The following is a 21,654-nucleotide window of genomic DNA, read 5'->3' as shown; positions in this document are numbered from 1 at the left end:
TTCTACAATCAGTGATTAATAGTTACTTGGCAAAACAGTGTTTCTTCATGGAATGGAAGTGCAGTAAATGCCATGTTGTTTAGTAAGTAGAATTTCAAATATTTGTGATTTGAGAACAGAAAGCACTGCAGAGATCAGGTTGTTGGAGAGATCAGTGGATAATCCTCGTGAAATGGAGGAGGGTGTCTGCCAGAGTATAGCACATGTGGGACCTTGTTAGACCCTGGATTCAATAGTAAGCACACGGTACACAACTTTGGGTCATGCCGGTCTTCAGAAGTCATATACTTCCCCCCTCCCCCGCAAGGTTTTTCCTCTAGCATAGAAAAGCAACCTTTAATACCGTTAGTTGCAAACCAGTTTTAAGATATTATAAGTATAGGCTTTAACATGTTTTTATTCAGATTTCCTCTAAGACTTTTTAGTCAATAATACTTAATATGTTTATTTTTAGAAGCGATATGTAATTTTTATCCACCTAGGTATAAAGCAAACGGTCCTTTTTCTATGCCACCTAGCTGTAAGGATACTCACAAAACAAACACACTGACTCTCCAAATCATCCTTTATTTTGTAAAATGTTTGCCATGAGCCCAGTTGTCGAGGAGGGCAGGAATCCTTGCATTTAAAAGTTGCTTGCAAGTAAAATGTGAGTGTGCAGGATTGCAGTCTTAAAGCCTTAGCTCTCCATGAAAGCTATAGCTAAATGCTATCCTTTGTTTTTTATAATTTTGTATGGAAAGCCTCTGTATAATGATGAACTTATATTAGTAGCTTGTGTTTATATGACAACAGTGTGTTTACATTAGCCCACCTGTAGCACAGGAAGGAATATTATATTGGGGTCTGTCACTCCCTTGACCTACTGAAATGCAATCTGAGCCCATGTAACAGCTGCATATTGTTTTCCTTTTTACGCCTGTCTCCATTTTTCAACTCCATTTTCCTCTTGATGTTGAATTTTAGATTATAAGATCCTCAGGACAGGGCGCTGTCTGCTGGAAGGTACCATGCCCGCTGATGGCACTGTCTAAATTAATAATGTTTTGCTGCCATTTACATCAGGCAGTCCCTCAAGAACAAACTCATTTAAACCTTGGTTTTGAGCTTGAGACTTCTAGAGCAACATCTGAATGCATTTTGTTTGAAACTGTGCAATCCTAAATGGCTGCTCTTCTGTTCTTCATATAGAGTGCTATAAAAGGAAAGCTACAGGAGCTGGGAGCATATGTGGGTAAGTTTCTTGTGCCTTTAGTTGTAAAAATAGGGCACAACAATGCATTTTTATTCAAAAGCAAGTCCCATTGTATTCAGTGGGGTTTCCTGCCAGGTAAATGGGAATAGGATTGCAGATCTAGTTTGGGGCTATTTTCTTACATGTACAAAGACTGTTCACCATTTGTTATTACTACCAAGTATCCCATAATGATTTATAATGTAAGCAGGTGCCACATTTCCCATCACTATATCTCCATGCTGAGGAAAACAACACCTATTGAATTTCTGTCTGTTCCACAGTTGTGAAGGCATTGAGCCAGGATGGGGAACCCGTGGCTTTCCAGATGAAATCCTACTCCCATCTGCCCCAGCCAGCATTGCCTATAGTAAGGGATTATGGGAGTTGTACTTCAGCAGCATCTGGAAGGCCACAGGTTCATCAGCTTTGGTATGGGCCTGCTACCATCTCTCAGCCTAACCCATGGGTAGGCAAACTAAGGCCTGGGGGCCGGATCCGACCCAATCACCTTCCAAATCTGACCCGCAGATGGTCTGGGAATCAGCATGTTTTTACATGAGTAGAATGTGTCCTTTTATTTAAAATACATCTTTGGGTTATTTGTGGGGCCTGCCTGGTGTTTTTACATGAGTAGAATGTGTGCTTTTATTTAAAATGCATCTCTGGGTTATTTGTGGGGCATAGGAATTCGTTCTCCCCCCCCCCCCTCAAAATATAGTCCGGCCCCCCACAAGGTCTGAGGGACAGTGGACCAATCCCCTGCTGAAAAAGTTTGCTGACACCTGGCCTAACCTGTCTCACACTGTAGCCATCAGGATACAGGGGGAAAGGCTTTTATGCGACCCTAATAACCTTGGTGTGCATTTCTGTGTAACTCTTGTGTGTTTTGTTTTAATTGTAAAGCGCCTGGTTGTAGGTGCTATAGAAATAATAATGAGCAAATATCCAAAGCAGATGTGCCATGTTTTTCTTCATATATGGTTCCCCTTACTGGTGGGCATTGAAAATAAAATCAGGTATTAAGTAAAGAAAAAGGAAATTCCGTACCACAAACTTTGTAAAGAAAAACCCACAACAAAACATAGGCTATATTCTGAAACAAGTTAAATTGGGAAAAAGAAAGACCAGGAGGGAAGGGAAGAAGACCCTTCCCAGAATTTCACATTAAGTATTCCTATCCACTTCCACTTGGAATTAAGTCCCTCAGAATTCAATGGTGCTTAATCCCAACTAAAGCAAACATAGAATTGTGCTGCAGGGCCTTTTGCCATCAGGGCTACTGTTTGCAACCAGCAACATCTATGTTCTAATAGCGCACCTTTAATCTGTACCCCTGGGAGTCTAACTAATGGCCAAAATACATGGTTTCATACTGTCTCTGGTCCATGCCATTTCCTGTAATGATTCTGTTTCTTTTCTTGTTCTATGCCTGGGATAATCTGAAAGTTGCCCTCTCCCTTTTTTATGACTGTTTTGTAGTCAAACTCTACAGCTGCCCTTAAAACATATAACATACAGTTATATTTCCCTTTCTTTAAATCAGATGAAGAGCTGCCTGATTATATCATGGTCATGGTGGCCAACAAGAAGAGCCAGGAGCAGATGACGGAGGACCTTTCCCTCTTTCTGGGAAACAACACTGTGAGATTCACTGTATGGTATGTTTCTCATCCCTCTAATTCTTTGAACTATAATTCTTTTGTAGTCTGATCCTGAAACCTCCACGTCTAGATGAGTGCTTAGGCCAGGGCACATGAATAACCTTCACCTGTGCAACATTGCAAAATAAAGCCACCCAAGGCAGATGAGCTCGTGGAAATGGCCAGGACTAGGGGGTTCAGCTTATTTTTCAGGTGCTGAGCAAAAGTGTTGTGGCATAAGAACTGGTTCCATTTCACAGAAGAAAGAATACTATGGTTTGACCATCTCCTTTTCCTGAATTTGAATGGTAAAGCTGATGCATCTTAAAACTCATGACCTAGTTCTATGCACTGAGTCATTTTATGACTGGCTTTTACCTTAGTTGTCAAATGAAGTGTAACATCCAGCTTGATGTTGCTGGGAGAGCAACTCAGCTTTCCGAGTTTCCTCACCCACCCATTTCCTGGATTCTCCTTTGAAATGGGTCAGTGCATCTGCTGTTGTTACGTGTGATACATGTGCAGTTTGGTATTCTTCCAATTTTGCGCTGAAATGCTGAATTCAAAGCACAAGAGGCAACTATGTGGATATGCCTTTAGTTGATGGTATTGATAAAAACGGCGATCAGAAACAATAATAAAACTTTTTATTGATCCTGTTTTATTACTTTGGGTTGTATGTTACTTTTGCTGGGGTTGTGAATATGTGATGCAGAAGCTCAGTCAAGCAGTTAAGCTCACCACAGGAAACAGCCATGTAGCAGAGTTGTCTTTACTAAGCCAACATCAACACTCACCCATACTATTTACAGATGTTACATATGTCTTCTCTCTCTCTGAGCCCAGAGGAGGGTATTTGATTCACACTCCTTGCTGAATGAAGTTCTAAGTCAATTTACAGAGTCCTGCAACAGCTTAGAGTTTTGTGAGTCCTGAAGTGTGGTCTTTCTCTCTCTTTACAAACTTGAAACAAAACAAAATAAATAAAATAAAAAATAAAAAAAATCCTTCCAGTAGTGCCTTAGAGACCAACTAAGTTAGTTATTGGTATACACACGAAAGCTCATACCAATAACTAACTTAGTTGGTCTCTAAGGTGCTACTGGTAGGAATTTTTTATTTTATTTTATTTATTTTGTTTCAACTACGGCAAACCAACACGGCTACCTACCTGTAATCTTTACAAAGTGTTTCGACAACTTCACAGTGCTGCAACAGCCAGCTTCCAACAACTCACACAGTATATTTTACGCTAAGCCCCTTTTTATATACACAAAGTTACTTGCCACAGATCTGCCCAGTAACACAGATAAGAGAGTCACAAGATGCCTGCAGGTGCATTGTGGGGAATGAGTAATCTCTGCTGACTCATGGATAATTAGCTCAATAACTGCATTCCTTAACAAGTTTAAGAGTTGATGATTTGGTCTCATCGACCTAGAACAGTGTTTCTCTAGCTTGGGTCTCCAGCTGTTGTTGAACTACACTTCCCATCATCCCTTACCACTGGTCCTGCTAGCTAGGGTTGATGGGAGTTGTAGTCCAACAACAGCTGGAGACCCAAGCTCAAGAAACACTGATCTAGAAAGTTTGATGGCAGAGCAGGGTCTTGAATTTGGTTTCTAGTATTCCAATCCAGTGTGCTACACTGCATTGCACTTGCCTCCATGCTGATAACTTGCATTAAGAAAGTCATTTGCTCTTTATTCCAAATTTCAACATAACGAAGTGGCATATCCCTTCAGAAACTGCATTTGAAACAGATGCTAGCCATTAAAATGTTTTTCTTATTTTTCAGGCTTCATGGTGTGCTAGATAAGCTTCGGTCTGTAACTACAGGTAAGTAAAGGAAAGACAACCTGGCTTATTGTTTGGAAATTAAGCATCTTCAGGAAGGGATAATGTGTGTATGCTTTCATTTACATTTTAGACATTAAAAATAATTATTGTTGCATGTTGTTATGTAAGAGTTTAATTGTTATGATTGTACAGAAATTAGAATTTTAAGTAACATTCTCATGCAAACAGGGAAAATATTATTTTGAAAGCATATATTACTCAATGTGAACTGAAGGAAGTGCATTTCTATCGAAATCTGCAGCGAAACATATTTTACAGTTGTGTGTTAATACTTCATTGAACTTTGAAATAAGATAAGGAATACCTGTATCTCCAGAACCTACCAACTTAAAATCTTCTGAATCGAACATCTTTGAGAGCAGTTTGCCTTCTGTTAAAAGCATTTCAAGTGGAAATGGGGAGAGAAGTGGTGAGGAAGTCCTACAGCCCCTTACAGTCTCAAGTTCTCGACCAGAAAGGAGTGACTCTCGAGTTTCAACCAGCTCCCAGGAACAGAAAATTGCTGCCTCCCGGTAAGGTTCTCACGTCTTAAAAACCAGTAACACATAGTGGTTATTTACGCATTTGTTCGTTGCATTTATGTATTGCTTTTCTGCCAAGCCACCCAATTGCTATTTACAATTTTGAAATGCTAAAATAAATACTATAGAGCAGTAATACTGCCTTATTGGACATTATCTTTTGAACAGCACTGGACATTATCTTTTGAACAGCACAATTGTAACACCACTTAGAAACACTGATGATTAAGTGGTGTGTGTGTGCACATGCACCTTAAATAGCAACAACAACATTCTCATATGAAATAAAGCCTTGTGGGAGCCTTCGTAAATGCATTCCATAGGTTGTGCTTGCCTCTCACATTGATAGTTTGGTGTTGAAGCTGATCATCAAACTGGAGGACTTTTTGATTCTTTTGAAAGAGGTTAGGGATGTTGTGCCCCAGAAGTCACAAGGGCAACCTGGAACAACACAAGCAGCAGCATAAAGTCTGTGATGTGGGAAATAATTGTTTTGAATGGGAAAATTTGAATCTGAACATTTTGAATGAGGATAAGTTGCACTGGGGAATTTTCATTTGGTCTAGAGAATTTGGTGCAGTCACTGTGACCTCTAGTAGCCTATGTACATGGGGTTTTTTCTGGTCTTCTCAGTCATTCCAGTGGGGTTAGAATTGCCCCAAAGTGTCAGAAGCAAAAACAGATTTTTCATTCAATTTAGGATTGGGTTGACCCTGAAGCACCTTATAGCAATTCACGCCTCCTCATAGGTGAGGACTACCTGGAACAGAGCTGTGAAAGTTTGACAAACATATTCTTATGCTCCCTTCTCAATTTGGAGGCTTCAAGCAAGCATTTTCTTGACATGAGGTAGAGGTAATATTTTCTCTTCTCACGCAGGCAGCCTCGCCAAGACACCTCCCCATCTCTCCTGATGTCAACTGTGAAACCTCTCAGGGAGCTGTCCCCCTTGGAAGCTGTGATCGACATTAAGCCTGAGCCGGATGACCTCATTGATGAAGACCTCAATTTTGTGCAGGAGAATCGGCTGCCCCGGAAGAAGCCTCTCGTGACGGTGACTTACGGTTCCTCCCGCCCATCTGCTGAAATCTACCGCCCACCAGCAAGCCGAGGTGCAGAAGGCAACATGCACTTTCAGAGAATGCCACAACAGAGTAGCATACAGACTGGCAAGCAGCTCGACATGCAGGGCGGCAGGTCACTGGAAGCCGTCCAGCTCTGCGATCCAGACGTGTTTGGCAGCTTGGCTGAGAGTTACAGGCCCACTGCCAAAGGGAATGCTGATAAAATTAGCAGTGAGGTAAGTATGTAAGCCCAAGCTATGCCGGTAATTTAACATGTACTCAACAAACGGAGGTCACCATGGACACTTGGAGTCCCCTGTTCTAAACATAGCAAGAGTGGTCAAAAATATCTCACGCATGGCATCTAAACCTTGTGGCATCCAGATTCTAGTTGCTTTAGTGACTAGGGGGTGAAAAATGTGTGTGTGTGTGTGGTGTTAGCCTTAAATAGGGTGAGTAGCAGTTGTAGCCCTCACCTGGGCATAGCTGGGCCTTGCATGAGTGTTAGGTGTCCATTTTTCTTAGATTTGTTCATTGGCTAATACTAAATAAGAGGATTTCAAGTTTCCTGTCTTTGGGGAGCTCTTGTCACACTGATGTGTTTGACTGGAACTCCTTTGTGTTGTAGAATATTCTGGAGAATGCTCCTGGGCAATAGTCTTCAATGTTTCCAGACCCAGGACTCGCCTTTAGCCCAATGTAATGCATTTGCAGACCCATTTCTTAGTTTTTACTCCATATTTGTATGGTGCTGTTGAGACCCACCTTAGATCAGGCCACAACCTGATGGTTATTCCCAACCCTCCAGTTGAAGACCAGTGGCCTAAGGTCTTCACTTACCCAGAGAGTCAGTGTAGTATAGTGATTAGAACGCCAAAACCTAGGTTCAAATTCCCACTCATCATGAGCATGGCCTAGTCTCCATATCTAAGCCTAACCCTACCTCACAGGGTTGTGGTGAAGATAAAGTGGAAGGAACCTTGTATGACACCTAAGTGCCTTGAAAAGAGAGAGGGGTAATAAATAGATAGGCACAGATTGCAGCACTGTATGAGCTAAGAGTGCACCTGAGTTCACACCCAGCATTCTTGATGGGCCAGCTGTCATTCAGAGAAGCTTGACTGCCTTTGCTGACCTTGTCACTGAGCAACCCTGAACATTTGCAAGGGAAAATGAGAGTTCCTTGGAATGAGGTTTGAAAATCATCAAACTAAGCTGAACTTGAGGGTAAAACCAACTATCTAGTTTATCTGGCTGCTGTTCTTAGAACCTTGCCTGTTCAAGTTGTGTGACTTTTGGTTTCCAGATCCCTGCATATTCTAGAGTTTGTCACTTAATCAGCCTGTGGTCAATCCCAGCATTAGCTCTCGGGTCTTTTGTAGAGCAAAGCACACTGTAAGAAAGGAAATGGGATGAATGGATATGTGGCTTTCAGTACCTATTTGCCCCATATTCTAATTGGACAATATCCTTGTGACCACTTGTTCTACACATTCGGCAGCTGCTTCCTCCACCCCAGATCTTTTAGAAGGGCATATAAGTATCATTGTTCATTTTAAACGAACAATGGGATCCTCATGTTGGAAGCCTTTGGTTCAAGTCGGGTGGGGAACCTCAGGCCCAGGGGCCATTTGGGTCCCTCCAGGCCTCTGCCTCTGGCCCTGAGATTCTCCCCAGGCCACACACCCTTCTGAGATCAATTGCTTCAGCAACCCTTCTATGCACCCTCCTGCAGTGGGTGCTTGCTTGGATAGAGAGGGCTACATGAAGGAACCAGCCTACTGTACAAAGGTAATAGTTTCATATTTTGCTTTGTCAGCTTTTTCCTTTGGCCTCACCCACTTCTGGCATGGGACCACTGGAAGATAACCTAGACAGCAATGTGGTCCGCTGACCTAAGTTGTCGTAGCCAATAGCCCCAAAGGAGAAAGAATTTTTGCATACATACTCTGTGTCTGGGAGTCTTGAAGTCGATGAGGGTGAACAAACTGAAACTCCAGACAAGACAGACATATGTATGCCTGTATGTATTCATTGTTAATCATATTTGTTAGACCCCCTTCATAAAACAAGTTCTCTAGGCATTGTATACAGTCAGTTAAAAATATAAGAATGATTCAGTATAAAATAATAATTCAGTGAATCTTAAAAAAACTAACACGGCAAGAAACAGAAATACTGAAAGGCCAATCCAATAAAAGAAAATACAGACCACATGAGCTGAAAACAGTGAGCAAATACTGCAGTTAGCACTATCAACTGTAGCACAGGGACTAAACTAATGAAATCTTTAAAAAGGCCTAGGAGAATAAAAAAGTCTTAGCCTGGTGGCAAAAGGATGACAAAGAAAGCTTCCTTAGAGACAGCACATCCTTCAAGATGGAGGCACTTCCAATGGAGAAGGCGCACTGAGAAGGGCCTCTGTAGATGACCTCAGGGTTTGGACAGGTGGTGCTGATGATCCTGGGCGAGATCAACTTGTTTGGATAGGGTTACCCTCCCCAGAAGCAGCAGGTTCACAGCTTGGGTGTGCTGCTAGAACTGTCTGTGCTCTTTCATGTGGAAGTGACAACAGTGCCCTGGATTGCCTTTGACCAACTCCATCTGATTTGCCAGCTGTGCTCTTTCCAGGAGAAATCAAATCTAGCACGGTTATTTCCAGGTTGGATTACTCTAATGTGCCTTATGTGGAGCTGCAATCCAGGAATGTCAAGCGATTCAGAATGCTGGGGCCCGTAGGGTCTACCATTTTGCGCCTGTTTTGTACAAGCTTCATTGCTACAAATTTGCTTTCAAGCTCAATTCCAGGCGCTGGCCTTGACCTTCAAAACTGGCGTGGGACCAAGCCAATGTACCTTGTGGATCATCTTCTCCTCTGAACCTGCATGAGATCTTGGCTCAGTTTTTAAGGCCACTTTCACTGTCCTCCCATCAACGGAGCTGCAGTTGGTGTAGTGGCACCAGTACTCTGGAACAACCCCCTTAATGAGCATGCACATCAAACTGTTTTAGGCCAGCTGACCATTTTTAGTCAAGTGCCTTCAGATAATGTCTGCTGGTGCGTTTTATCAATGTTGTTGTTGTCGTTTCTAAGACTGTATTTTACATTGTGTTGGTGTTGTATCTTTGAAAGGCATGGAACGGCGGGATATAAATATTTAAATGAATAAATAATAAAATACCGCCCCTTGTCATGTCTGCCTCTCCTTTTCCCATTGTCTCCTCCTTGTAAAGCCTTTGGGACATTAAAACACCCCGACACGTCACTCTATATATCAGTGCATACATTGATGGCGCTAAGCTGAACCACTAGTGGGAAGTGGGAGGCTTCTGAGTTCTTCCTCAGGCTACAGTTTCAATCCATTTTATAACTTGAGTAGTGTGTTATTTTAAAAATAAACACATCAGTGGACTATTTTGGAGGGACCAGCACTAGCTTATTGCAAAGTATTAAAATAAGTCACACATGTTGTAGGCGCCCTTCTCAACAAATCCCCCACTCTTAACAGTTGATCATACAAAATTGAGAATCTCACTCTGGACCTGCTCTTCTCAGTCACATCTAGCTAATCTCACCATATTTTGGGCTGTCTTGATATTAGCTACTGGTTCCTTTCCTCCATGATGGATGTGACTCTCCTGTCCTTTTTTGCTATGTGTTAGTGTCTTCTGCACTCACCCTTTGTGTCAAGGGGGCAGGATACTATCAAGCATTACATTCTTAGGTATGGATGAGTAAGTGGCTGGGAGTATAAATATAAATTTGTTTTCTTTAGAAGGCAAATTTCTAACTTCCTTGGTTGTGAATGAACATTGATTTGTGGGGATGGGGAGAGAGAGAATGCAAGAAGGACTTGCCAAATAACTTTTGTTATTTAGCAGGTGATAATTTCTTTATCATACATGAGTTTCTGGCTTTCCATCTTAGGGCTCATCCAGATATCCTTTTGTGCTGTGTTTCTAGGCACACACCTGTGTATTAAAGTGCTGTGTCCAAGTCCTTTTTTTCTTTTCTTTTTTGCCCTGGCACTTTCCCTGCCCAAACCAGCTATTTACCCCTGAACCAGAGCAATCTGCAGAAAGCCCTAATTGCTGTTTCTTCTGATCCTGCATTAAAAAGCAGGTTTTCACTGAAAAGGGCCAGGACATAAAAAAACACACTCGGACACAGTACTTTAGAGATTGGATCTGTGCCTAGGAAGTGTGGAGCAAAAGGTTAGTGTGGATGAGCCTCTAGTGTTTGACCAGTCTCCCCTTCATGCTTAATCATAAACACTCATTCTGTCTCTCACTGCTCTTCCTCTCTATATTATCCTCTTCCCACCTCACTGCCTCTGACTTTCACAGTAAGTCAGCCAATAAATCTGCACAAATTTTGCCCTAGCATCCATAATTCTTGGTGAATAATTTTAGAATTTGGATTCTTTTTAAAATGCAAGCTGCCTTGATGAAGGTGATTGCCCTTTTTTGTTCTTGTGTGTTTTGCTTTTAAAGCTGTATCCTGCATGCATTCTTTCCCTCCAGCTCTTCCTTTCGTGAGTTGCTGATGAAAGTGTCGTGGATTTGAACAAAGGGGACTCAGATTGAAATTCTACGAAGCTCATTGGGCAACCGTAGTGACTGACACTCTGCTTTCCCTCCTTCACAGAGCTGTTGTGAGGATAAAATGGGAGAAACCACCCACCTGCTCTTGTGAGCTCCTTGAGGGGATAGCAGGATGGGAATGTGATAAATAAAGGTTGAAAACCCAACCTGACCCCCCCCTTTGTGCTAAGAACCTCTTATTGCGGTGGGATCCTGAGGTTATCCTGAAAATGGGACAGGTTGGGGTAACGGGAAGAGGAACAAAACAAAACAAAATGAGCTCAGCTCCCCAAGAAAAAGTCAACTGAACACCTGCCATTGCTTTTAAATATAGTGTGGGGAGTTCGACTAATTGATCCACTGGGAACCATCCACCTCTCTGATTCCAAAACAACCTTCCGAAGCAAAATTGGAGGGGGCAGGTGGATGAGAAAGAAGCGAGGACTTGCTGTGGTAGATTTTGGCTTTGAGTGGTACAGCAAGGGCAAATATGATCATCTGAATCACTCTTGGGGTGAAGGGAACTAAGGCCTGAACACTGCATAGTACCTGTGAATCTGAGTCCTGTTTCTGGAATTTTAACAGCTTGTTAAGTACAATTATTATTATTATTATTATTATTATTATTATTATTATTATTATTATGTTGCACTTTAGAAAACATCATGTTTCTTCAAAGATTAAGTACATGCTTTTGATCCATCCAGTTGTCCCAGTGTGTGTGTGTGTGTGTGTGTGTGTGTGTGTGTGTGTTTAAAGTTTTACACACACATAACCATACCTTTCTCTATATATTCACCAACAAATGTACATGATGTTTAGGAAATTCAACACAGCAAAACCCCAGAGGGAGTCAGGAGCAAGCAGGGGTATAATTGTGATTACTTCAGTTACATGGTGTGGGGTTTTTTTGTTTTGTTTTTTGCCTGTTAACAGGCTTCACTCACCATCAGGCATGGAAAACACATTGGGCATGGACATTGGGAAAACCAGCCACTTTTTCTTTTTCAAAGCAAAATCAATGATAGTTGTCCTGGAAATGCCTGCCTTAAAGGGGATGCTACAAATTTCTCAAACAAAAATGTATCAAATAAATTATTGTATCGCTTGCAGGAAGAAAACTTGAGGAAGAGAAAACTCCCAGTTGTAAGCTCTGTAGTCCGAGTGAAACGGTTCAGCAACGATGGAGAGGAGGAGGAGGAAGAGGAAGACTGTGGACTCCGTCTGGGAGGCATCTCCAGCAGCGTCTCTGTGCCTGCAAAACCTGAGAGAAGGTACCTAAGAATTGTGGGGTTTGAATTAGGCCAAAGAAAGTAAGCATCAAAATAGATTGTCCTGAGTTCATGATGTGCCTAAGTTGTTTCCGGGTGTTGGGCCACATGGCAAGATCAAATGATGCCATATGCCCAGGAAAATACATTAGAAGTAATTTTGTTGCCATCGTATTGCTTGATTACAGTGGTACCTTGGGTTGCAGATGCTTCAGGTTACAGACTCCGCTAACCCAGAAATAGTACCTCGGATTAAGAACTTTGCTTCAGGATGAGAACACAAATCGTGCTCTGGCGGCAGGGCAGCAGGAGGAGGCCCCATTAGCTAAAGTGGTGCTTCAGGTTAAGAACAGTTTCAGGTTAAGAACGGACCTCCGGAATGAATTAAGTTCTTAACCCGAGGTACCACTGTATTTAAGGCCTGGCTTTTACAGTAAATGATTGCTTACGGAGGAGAAAACAAATGCAAGCCCTGGAAGCAGCATGCTAGTGGGAACTGCTGCCATTGCTGCAGGGTGATCAAGTGGGGAGAGGAATTGCCAACTGAACCAGAAACTGATGGGTAGGAGATGCCTCGGTCGTGTGAACCCACAGTTGCTGACTCGGCACACTGCTGGTGTCAGGAGGTCATGTGACCTACATGTTAAAAAGTCCTGACTAGGGTGTCCTCTGCCTCCCAGGCCAACAACCAAGGTGGGACTTCCCTTCCACCTTAGCTTCCCTGCAGTGTTTTCCCGGCAGTACCTTGCAGGCCAGTGCTGATCTCAAGGTGTATTTTGCTGTGGATCCAAAAGTTGTATCCAACAGTTATTTCATTATGTTTGCAGAAAAGGGAATGAGGTCAGAGAGGACTACAGAAGATCAGGAGCGCATCCATATTGGCCTCTGCGGCCGCCACAGCAGAAGCGTGACTTCTACAGTCACTGGATGTATGGTAGGGGATTGCAGAATATTGAAGGGTGCCCTCTGTGTGGAGATGAATGCCAGGAGAAGAGAAATCAGTCCTATTTCAGTAATAGGATGCGTGGCTCACAGAGTAGCACAGAAGGTGGCGGATGCAACAGAAGGTGGCGGATGATCAAATAACTCCAAAAATTCTCATCTGTGCAACTCGTGAGGATTTCGGCCAAGCTTTTGAAAACACAGCTTAGCAATACTTCACTCTTCTACAATGACAAATTAATTTCCTTGTATCTTTTTTTGTTCAATCCCTCCAGGCCTTCGCTGCCGCCTAACAAACAGGCCAATAAGAATTTAATATTGAAGGCTATCTCTGAAGCCCAGGAATCTGTTACAAAGACAACAAATTATGCTGCAGGTAAGTGACTGTAGTTTGACAGGGACGCGTGAGCTCCAAGCCCAGTTTAGTAAGCCCGAATGAATCGAGGCACAGGAAGATAAACCTAAACAGCAACATATCCAAAAGATCACTGCCACCACCTGTGGCATGAGTCACAATGGTTTGCTATCTTACTATAACTGCAGGTGTTCTAAGTTAGGATGTTTGTTTTATCTTCGATTATTGCTGTTAGGGTCATAGGACGCGCCCTTCTATCGTGTCAGGCTATTGGTCCATTGTATTGTCAAACCTGATTGGCAGCGACTCTCCAGTGGCGCGAGACACAAAGGATTGAACTTAAGATCTGTTGTGAATGCTAACCATGCATATTTTGCATATGTTTAAGTTTTAACATCAGGCAATACACCGAGCATCTGATGAGGTGGACTTTAGTCCCTGAAAAATCCTGCCATCATCCATGTTAAGGTGCCACTGTTTGTTGTTTTAACTTAACATGGCTGCCCCTCTGGAAATGGTTTTTGGTTTGACGCTACAGACACCAGCCCCACAGGTCAGTTTTCATTGCAAGTGAGCATCTCACAAGTGAGATGTTTGCTGCATAGCTGGCACCAAATGGTGTTGCAAGTGAACAGAAGCCCCACTTGTTACGGAAAAGCTCCCACAGTCTCCCTTATGCCCTATCTATGCCCTGGACTAACAATGCCATCCCAGACATGTCTATTTGCACGTTTATGGAAGCTTATTCCCAGGGAAGTGCAGATTGCAGGCTAAAGCTGGGATCCGTAGTGCTGTGAGGGAACTAGAAGTACCCAACACAGAATTTTCAGTACAATTAGCAGGATTCTTTGGGGAAAACTATGATGGTTAAGTGGGTATAAATCTTACTTTAAGCTCAATGTGCAGATCGGTCCTTAAGTCTTTGAAATATTTCTATATTTCCCTGATGGGATTTACATTCCAGCTCTCCTAGCAGAAGGTTTTCAAGGTTGCTTGCAGCTTTAAGGACTACATTGCAATAGTAAAAACAACCCGTGAAATGGAGCACTGAAACCACACATTAATGTTCTAGCATTGTAGCCTTGCTGAGAATCTAAAGCCCACTGTAATCTTCTGGCATTGGCAGGAAGGACCTTCAGTGGCTCCCCCTCAAGTAAGAAAGGACTGTGAGAAGTGCTGGCAAATGTTCTTGCCCCCTAGATGATGATACTGTATTAGCAGCCAGATGGAAGCATCAGTGCAACCAGACAGCTTATCATTTCTCTGCTGGCTGTCTAGCCAGTGTGTCAGCTAACATTTGACTGAGACAAATGTTCTCCAAACCAACACATTCAAGTGAAAGCAGAAGTATAGCTGGTGTAAAAGACAAAAGCAGAAGGTTCGTGGAGCGATAAAGGGGTAGCTTATTAATTAATGTCTCGAGTTAATTTCGTGCCAGAAATCCGTCTGAAAGCCAAACTTTTATGAGGTTAGAAATTGCTGCTTTTTTTTGACCTATTTGTCTGGATTTTTAGAGAATGCAATTAACTTTTGTGATGATGAATCACTTGTTCTTTGCATATCGGCCTTTGATGGCTTTTTCTTTTTTATTTGTGGAAAGTGCCAGCAAAGCAGACAGTTCCTGTGGCTCCCAGAACCCGGACATCTCAAGAGGAAACCTTTCTGGAAGTGATACATGGCCAGAGCCGGCCGTCCAGAGGGAACTCCCAGATACAGGAAGAGGAGCCAAAGGAACAAGCATTAGGGAGACTTCCAGGTGATACTGAAGAAAGTGCTCTGTTCTCAAGGAGAGGTTAATTCTGTTCTCCAGCCCAAAAACGTGCGTTATGCTGCAGGCACATATAACTCTATTGAACAGGAATCTCAACCCAATAAGCCTCAGATTCTTGTGTGTTCCTCTTTCATTTCCTCACTATAATGGGGGGGGGGCACATCTTCTGTTACTGGACTGCTTCTGTGAAGCCCACCAGCAGGGCATAAAGTCTCTTTTCCTACCAATCCGGCAACTGGAATTTAGTGGCATTCATTGCCTCTAAACGGAGATGTTCCAATTAGCTATTATGGGGTAGCCATCCAATTAGTCAAGGGTGGACCTATGTATCCATCTTAAATTTGCCTTAATCCCCTTTTAAAGGCACCCAAGGTAATGTTGACTCTGAGATAAAACCATCTACAGAGCAGGGAGGCAGTGCAGAAGCCCAAAGTCCACTTCCAGTCTCTCTAGGTAGAATCCAAGAGTAAAGTATTGCTCAAATAGGTCCATAGAGGAGGAGGCAGAAATCTCTTAGCAATTGTGCAGATGACTAGAATAAGTGGAAGCTGATTGTAAGAGAATCCCGTGCCTTGTGGAGGGTGGGAGAGCACTTGTTAAGAATAGAGTTGCAGGAAGTGACTGCACAGCTGTCCCTTAATTTGAGTTGCACAGGCAGTAAAATACTTTTTCATTCCACATTTATTTTAGGAACCCAGCAAAGGCAGCTCTTTTCCCGTCTCCAGATTGAACCCGCCATTGGAGAAGCATTACAAAAGGCACAAGGTTAGCTGTGGTTATTTAATGAAAAAGAAAGCAGGCTTCCCAAATCCACTAACAGCCAAAAACGGTGCCATTTAACTTTTATTAGGTTAAAGTCCAAATCTTATTTGAAAAAACTTAAGTCCCTTCAGTGTTTTGCTAATGGGAAGGTACTTAATTTTGTCACCTGCTTTTAAAGCCAATCCCGAGTGGACTTTGTGTTACTATGTCCGACGTTGATGCATTAATTTTGTGTTGGAGGAAGCTTAAATTGCTTTTATTTCAGATTGTAGCAAACTGTGGAGTACTTTTGAAGGCCTTCATTTGACTGAGTGTTCTGAAGCACACATCCGTTCATTCTGTTTGCCTTGAAAGCCCTCTTGGGAGATTCTCTGAGGAAAGTCCTGTTTAAATAAATGGAATCAAGCAGGTGGATTATTGGGCTGGCACCATTTATTTCAGGGAGACTTGCACAGGGGGAAATTCCTGATGGGTCATGTCAAAGCATCAGCTTGGGGGGAGGATGACTCCCTCAAATATTTAATGAGGGGGTGAAGGCCCCTAGGCCTATAGGAGTTGGCTGCTTTGCCTAGGACAAGTGTGAGCTCCCCCCCCCCCACTTCCTTCATCACTGTATTGGAGATACCATACATTACTGACAGTTCCTTCATTCACGTGGTTACAAAGCACGGATCCACATGGATCCTCAGGATTTTTGCACTGGGTCACCCCAAAATCACCATCAGATCACATAGCATGTCCATGGCTACAGCTTGCACCAAAAAAATCATGCACCTACTGTTGCCTGGGGCCGCAGTGGTGCAAAAACGTGGTTACAAAGCACGGATCCACATGGCTCCTCAGGATCTTTGCATTGGGCTACCCCAAACTCACCATCAGATCACATGTCTGTGGCCACAACATGAACCACAAAAATCATACATCCACTGTTTCGTTTAGAATATTTGTTTTCTTGTTTTCCTCCTCTAAAAACTATGTGCGTGTTATGGTTGGGAGCGTGTTATAGGGTGAAAAATATGGTACTCATAGAATTGCAAATGTAGGTTGGGGGCAAGCCAGGTGTTTCCCCATCCTATATTTGTGCATCTGGGTTTCCTGCCTAAGTTCAAAGGCATTCATTCTGACTGCACTATAATAGCCACCTTTGTTCAAGCAATGAATCTTAGATAGCTTTCTACACAACATCCCCTGTACTTAAGAGATGCTGTTAATGCAGTCATGCAGTGGCCTGCACGGGTTGGCCATCCACCCTGTGCTCCCCTCTTTTGCTTGCTTTCTCTTTCCCCACCAATGCCACTCTTGCTCAATCAACATCCGATACTAGTTGCTTCTCCTGGTGCAGAGCTAGCAGCAGGGATAGGACTATGCATGTGCATAGCGCTGTGCCACGTTTAACACTGTGTGCTGCAGCGGTTGCAAGCGTGGTTTCTTGCGGCCGCTCTTGTATCCATTAAAGGACCGCTGGGCCAGGAGTGACGAGAGCATATGAACTGAATTAGCAGCCTATCTAGTGCAGTGGCATCTTGACTTCAGTGGCTGCTTGCACAGGCAACTCCCCACTTACTCTGAGGTTACATTCTAAACTCTCGCACACATAAGTGAAATGTGCGTTAGTGGGGAGCCCACTGCAGTAAGTGCAGCTTCCCATCTAACAGCGCTTGAGCAGGGTAGTGTGGCAGCAGTGAGAGCTCCTGTGTGCCATTTGGGGCCCTTGGAGTCTTTTCTTCTAGACTTTTGGCTCACTAGCATCCTATTTGGGCTCTTGGAGGGTCTCCTCACCAGCCACAAGGACTTTCCAGATCTCCCACCATTTCAGGTTAGAATTGATTGATTGATTGATTGATTGATTGATTGATTGATTTCCTGGTGCCGCGTGTATATGTGGTCGCACGCAAGTGAGGGGATACCTGTACAATTCTGTTCCTGCTGCAGTGGAAAATATGCTAGTTTAATGCTCAACTGGGCAGGCTGTGTGACTTTGCTTATCCTCATTAAAGAGCTTCACACTTGTCCCCGTGCTTGGGTTACGACAGCCTGATTTGAACACTTCTACCATTTTCTCTGGCTTAGATTACTATGACTTGGAATCGATGGTCCACACAGACACCAGATCATTTATCTTAAAGAAGCCCAAGCTGTCCGAGGAGATAATGGTGCCCCAGAATCTGGAAGTGGGTAAGAGGGCCTCGGAGGCCTTACAGGCACTTTCAGGACGGCTCATACAGGCAAGGTAAAAAGTTGTTCCTTAAAAATTCAGTAAGAGGCTTAAGAAACTCAAGCTTAGTTACCTAGTTGCAGCAACTGGCATACCTGATTACATGAGTGGTGTGTTTTGGTGCTCAGTCGCATCATACATAGGGAAATGTCAAAGGGGTTGTGTGAATTAGGTCTCTTAGCTTTGAAGATGTGTTTACTCCTTTTCTAAAAATGAGAGCCATGGTGAATTGCCCTAGTTCCTCTCCCTGGCTTTTTTTACCTGCCTTCAAATGGCTCATTAAGTGACAGGGCTACTTTAGTCCAATAATTCACAAACTGCTAGCACATTGCAATAAATCAGTTGATCGAATGAGCCCAAAGGATCCACCTACAAAAGCAGCTGAGGGCAGGCCATGTCCTTATTGGCTGCAATCAGATAGTAGGAAAATAGCCCTTTCTTGCTTGTTCCTCAGAAACTGGTGTCCAGAGGCATGCTGCCTCTGATCATAAATACAGCTATTGTGACCAGTAGCCACTGACAATCTTAATTTTTCACAAACTTGTCTAATTCCTTCTTAAAACCATCTTAAACGGGTGACCATCACCCTGCCTTGTGGTAGCAAGAAGCCTACTTACTGTGACCCTTCATGAGTCACAGTTCTGGATGGGCCTTCTGATTGGAAGAGCAATGACTCATACAGACTCAGCCAATCAGTTGCCTCTGGGGACAGGAAATCCTTCGGGTCTCATATCCCGCTTGGAGACCTCCCAGAGGCATCTGGATGGCCACTGAGAAAGATGATGCTCAGTTAGAGAGGCCTCTAGTCTGATCCATCAGGAATCTTACGTTCTCTCCTTACACAAACTGAGAGGGGAGCATCTTTTCTATTTTAGCTTAGAAAAAATGCATATCTCAGTTATCAGAAGTTTAAGGAAAGTGGTTTAGAGATAAGAATGTACTTTTAAAAAACAAAAACAAAGTTTGGTCTTTTGTCAACAGAAAACTTTCACAAATTGTCATGAATTGGGTGTTGTATTGTCGCACATTTAGTCTGCTCTCTGTTTCAGTAGCTCTGATGTTCCTTCTGGGTTCCCCTCTCTCATCCCAGGGAGCAGCTTATGCAGCCAGAGAAGCCTGCTAGTCCCAAGTTCATAGTCACCTTGGACGGAGTCCCCAGCCCGCCAGGATACTTGTCTGATCAAGAGGAGGAGGAAATGAGTCTCATGGAAGGAGTAAGGCCAGTTGCCCCCAAAGCAACAGCCAACAAGGGATTAAGAAGCCTTCGTGCGCAACAGATGCACATTATATCCAGACAGCTGGAGAGCACCGATGGTAACTGTCCATCCCCAGTGGATAAGCATCTTTTGTTAGCTTCGTTGCAAAGCTTCTCTATTTGCATTGCTTTCTTTGGGCAACTTGAGCTGAGCACAAGGCAGGAAGGAATGCAGTGACTGAACTGCAGGCTAAGTTCCCATGGCAGGTTCTTTTCTAATAGACCTCTCACAATGGGAAGAACACAGCTCTGATCCCCACCCTCAACGTTGTCTAAGCATAATTAGCAAACAGCACAGGCCCTGGTTGGATGCACCACATTTAAGGCAGTGGTTGGGGAGTTGCAGTCCTGCAGATATTGCCAGATTACAACTCCCATCATCCCTGGCCATTGGCCATGCACCTGATGAGGCTTAGGACAGTTGGAGCACAACAACATCTGAAGGGATCACCACTTTTGCCAACCCTGCGTTCCTGACTTAATGAAAGCTCATCTGGGATTGAAGCAGCAAACAGTAGACTCCTAAATCCTGGGGGGTAGCCAGTTATGATCATCTCTACTGTTTGGGCCAGAAGCCTCAGGCTATACAGTTGCCTAGGACAGAAATGCTTCTGTCCCAGAGATGAAATCATGAGCCAGGAGCGATTTCCCCATGTCACATGTGTAACAGCAGCTGGTTGTGTATTGTATTTTTCAATCGCTGGTGCCTTATAATTATTGTTTTTTATTTTAAACAAATATTCTGTTTATTTTTCTTCTCTTGACTTGGAGGCCTAGGTGGGGCAGGAATATTTTAAATAAATAGCACACCCCATTACATTTTGACACTTTAGAGTCTCAAATTTGCATGGTTTTGATGTGGGTAAATAATCCCTGTGATGGAAACGGTCTTAAATTTGAACAGCCAAACCACTTGAGATCAACTGGAGCCTCTTTGCTTTCTCTCTGCAGTGGAGATGGAGGAAGTTGGTGCCCTGCACAAAGCGGAAAAAGTACCCGAGCGCTGCAAGTATTGGCCCGCCTGCAAAAATGGAGACGAATGTGCCTTCCATCACCCCACATTGCCGTGCAAGTTAGTGGTACAAATGCTTCTTGATGCAGTTGGCCCTCCTGGTCTTCAGGCACAGCTTTCACAAAAATTAGCTTCTCCCCCTGTCTTCTCCTCTGTATTAGTCCTGAGCAAAAGCCTCCACTGCACTGGAATGAAATTTCCGTGCCACGGGTTATGGCAATGGCCACTAGCTTAAAGGGCAAAAGGGGATTGGACAGAGGCAAAGAGGAGGAGAGGTCTGCCACTGGTTATTTGTCATAACGCCTAATCAAAGTTCCAGGGTCAGGCCGGTTCATTTCTGAAGACCAGGTAGAGGGATTATATTGGAAGGGCAATTGCCTTTCTGCCAGGCTTGTGTGCTTCGCAAAAGCCATTGGCCGACTACAGCAGTAAACAGGATGCTAGGCTAGATGGGGTCTGATTGAGCAGGCCACTGCACAAAAGCTTCTGGGAGAGAAGGGAGGTGGGTCTGCTCTTGGGTCTCCAGCTCTGCTTCCTGACAGCTGTGGATTTGGTTGGCTTCTTGCATCACCACAGTAGAACAGGTGTAGCCAAACGGGTAGCGTAGTCAGGGTTTCGTGTACCCAACCGAGGCTAAAGTTGAAGGACCCTACAGCTCAAAGCAGCATGGCCAGGGGTGATGGGAGATGCAGGCTAACAACATCCAGAAAATAGCTGTGAGAAATATACATTATAGAAGTATATATTTAATTGTGATAGAGGCAAATCCTTATGAAAAGAGAGAATACAATTAATATTGTGAGATATATAGTACAGCGAGGTTTGGGGGAAGAGCTGAAAAGCTGTTTTTAGTGTTTCAGAATGCATTGCTACTTCATATATTGTTCTGCAGCTCCCTCGAGCAGATTTATGTCAGCACTATTCAGCTCTTTAGCCCTTTCTCAGAGCATTTAATTCATCTGTGATCTAAAAAATCCACAAAACATAGAATGAAACGGGGTCACTGCAGAGGGCTGAGTGCTCAGGATGATGTGGCAGTGACGAGATTCCCCTTTCCCCACCAGTCCAGTTCTTAATCCACAAACATCAGATCAGTTCTCTAGAGGTCTGACAACTAACCTTCCCCCCCCCTTCAGTTCAGTATTGAGTATGTCCACTGACATCA

The 21,654-nt window shown here is 43.5% G+C and overlaps 1 protein-coding gene across 1 annotated transcript in view; it reads left to right on the top strand.

Annotated features, from left to right (window-relative positions):
* The window catches only part of ZC3H14 (zinc finger CCCH-type containing 14), a 28,257-nt gene that overhangs the window by 2,091 nt on the left and 4,512 nt on the right, over window positions 1-21,654 (top strand). The window contains exons 2-13 of the mRNA XM_083501963.1: window positions 1,192-1,234; window positions 2,781-2,895; window positions 4,676-4,716; window positions 5,054-5,249; window positions 6,138-6,558; window positions 12,020-12,180; window positions 13,395-13,495; window positions 15,075-15,230; window positions 15,936-16,010; window positions 18,078-18,237; window positions 19,313-19,536; window positions 20,429-20,549. Of these exons, the coding sequence (XP_083358089.1) occupies window positions 1,192-1,234; window positions 2,781-2,895; window positions 4,676-4,716; window positions 5,054-5,249; window positions 6,138-6,558; window positions 12,020-12,180; window positions 13,395-13,495; window positions 15,075-15,230; window positions 15,936-16,010; window positions 18,078-18,237; window positions 19,313-19,536; window positions 20,429-20,549 (1,814 nt within the window). The remainder of the gene's footprint in view (window positions 1-1,191; window positions 1,235-2,780; window positions 2,896-4,675; window positions 4,717-5,053; window positions 5,250-6,137; window positions 6,559-12,019; window positions 12,181-13,394; window positions 13,496-15,074; window positions 15,231-15,935; window positions 16,011-18,077; window positions 18,238-19,312; window positions 19,537-20,428; window positions 20,550-21,654) is intronic.

The sequence above is a fragment of the Podarcis liolepis genome, assembly GCF_965112155.1.
Source record: "Podarcis liolepis genome assembly, chromosome: 1".
Lineage (NCBI taxonomy): Eukaryota > Metazoa > Chordata > Lepidosauria > Squamata > Lacertidae > Podarcis > Podarcis liolepis.
The sequence above is the reverse complement of the archived record's forward strand: the minus strand, read 5'-3'. Positions and strand labels throughout refer to the sequence as shown.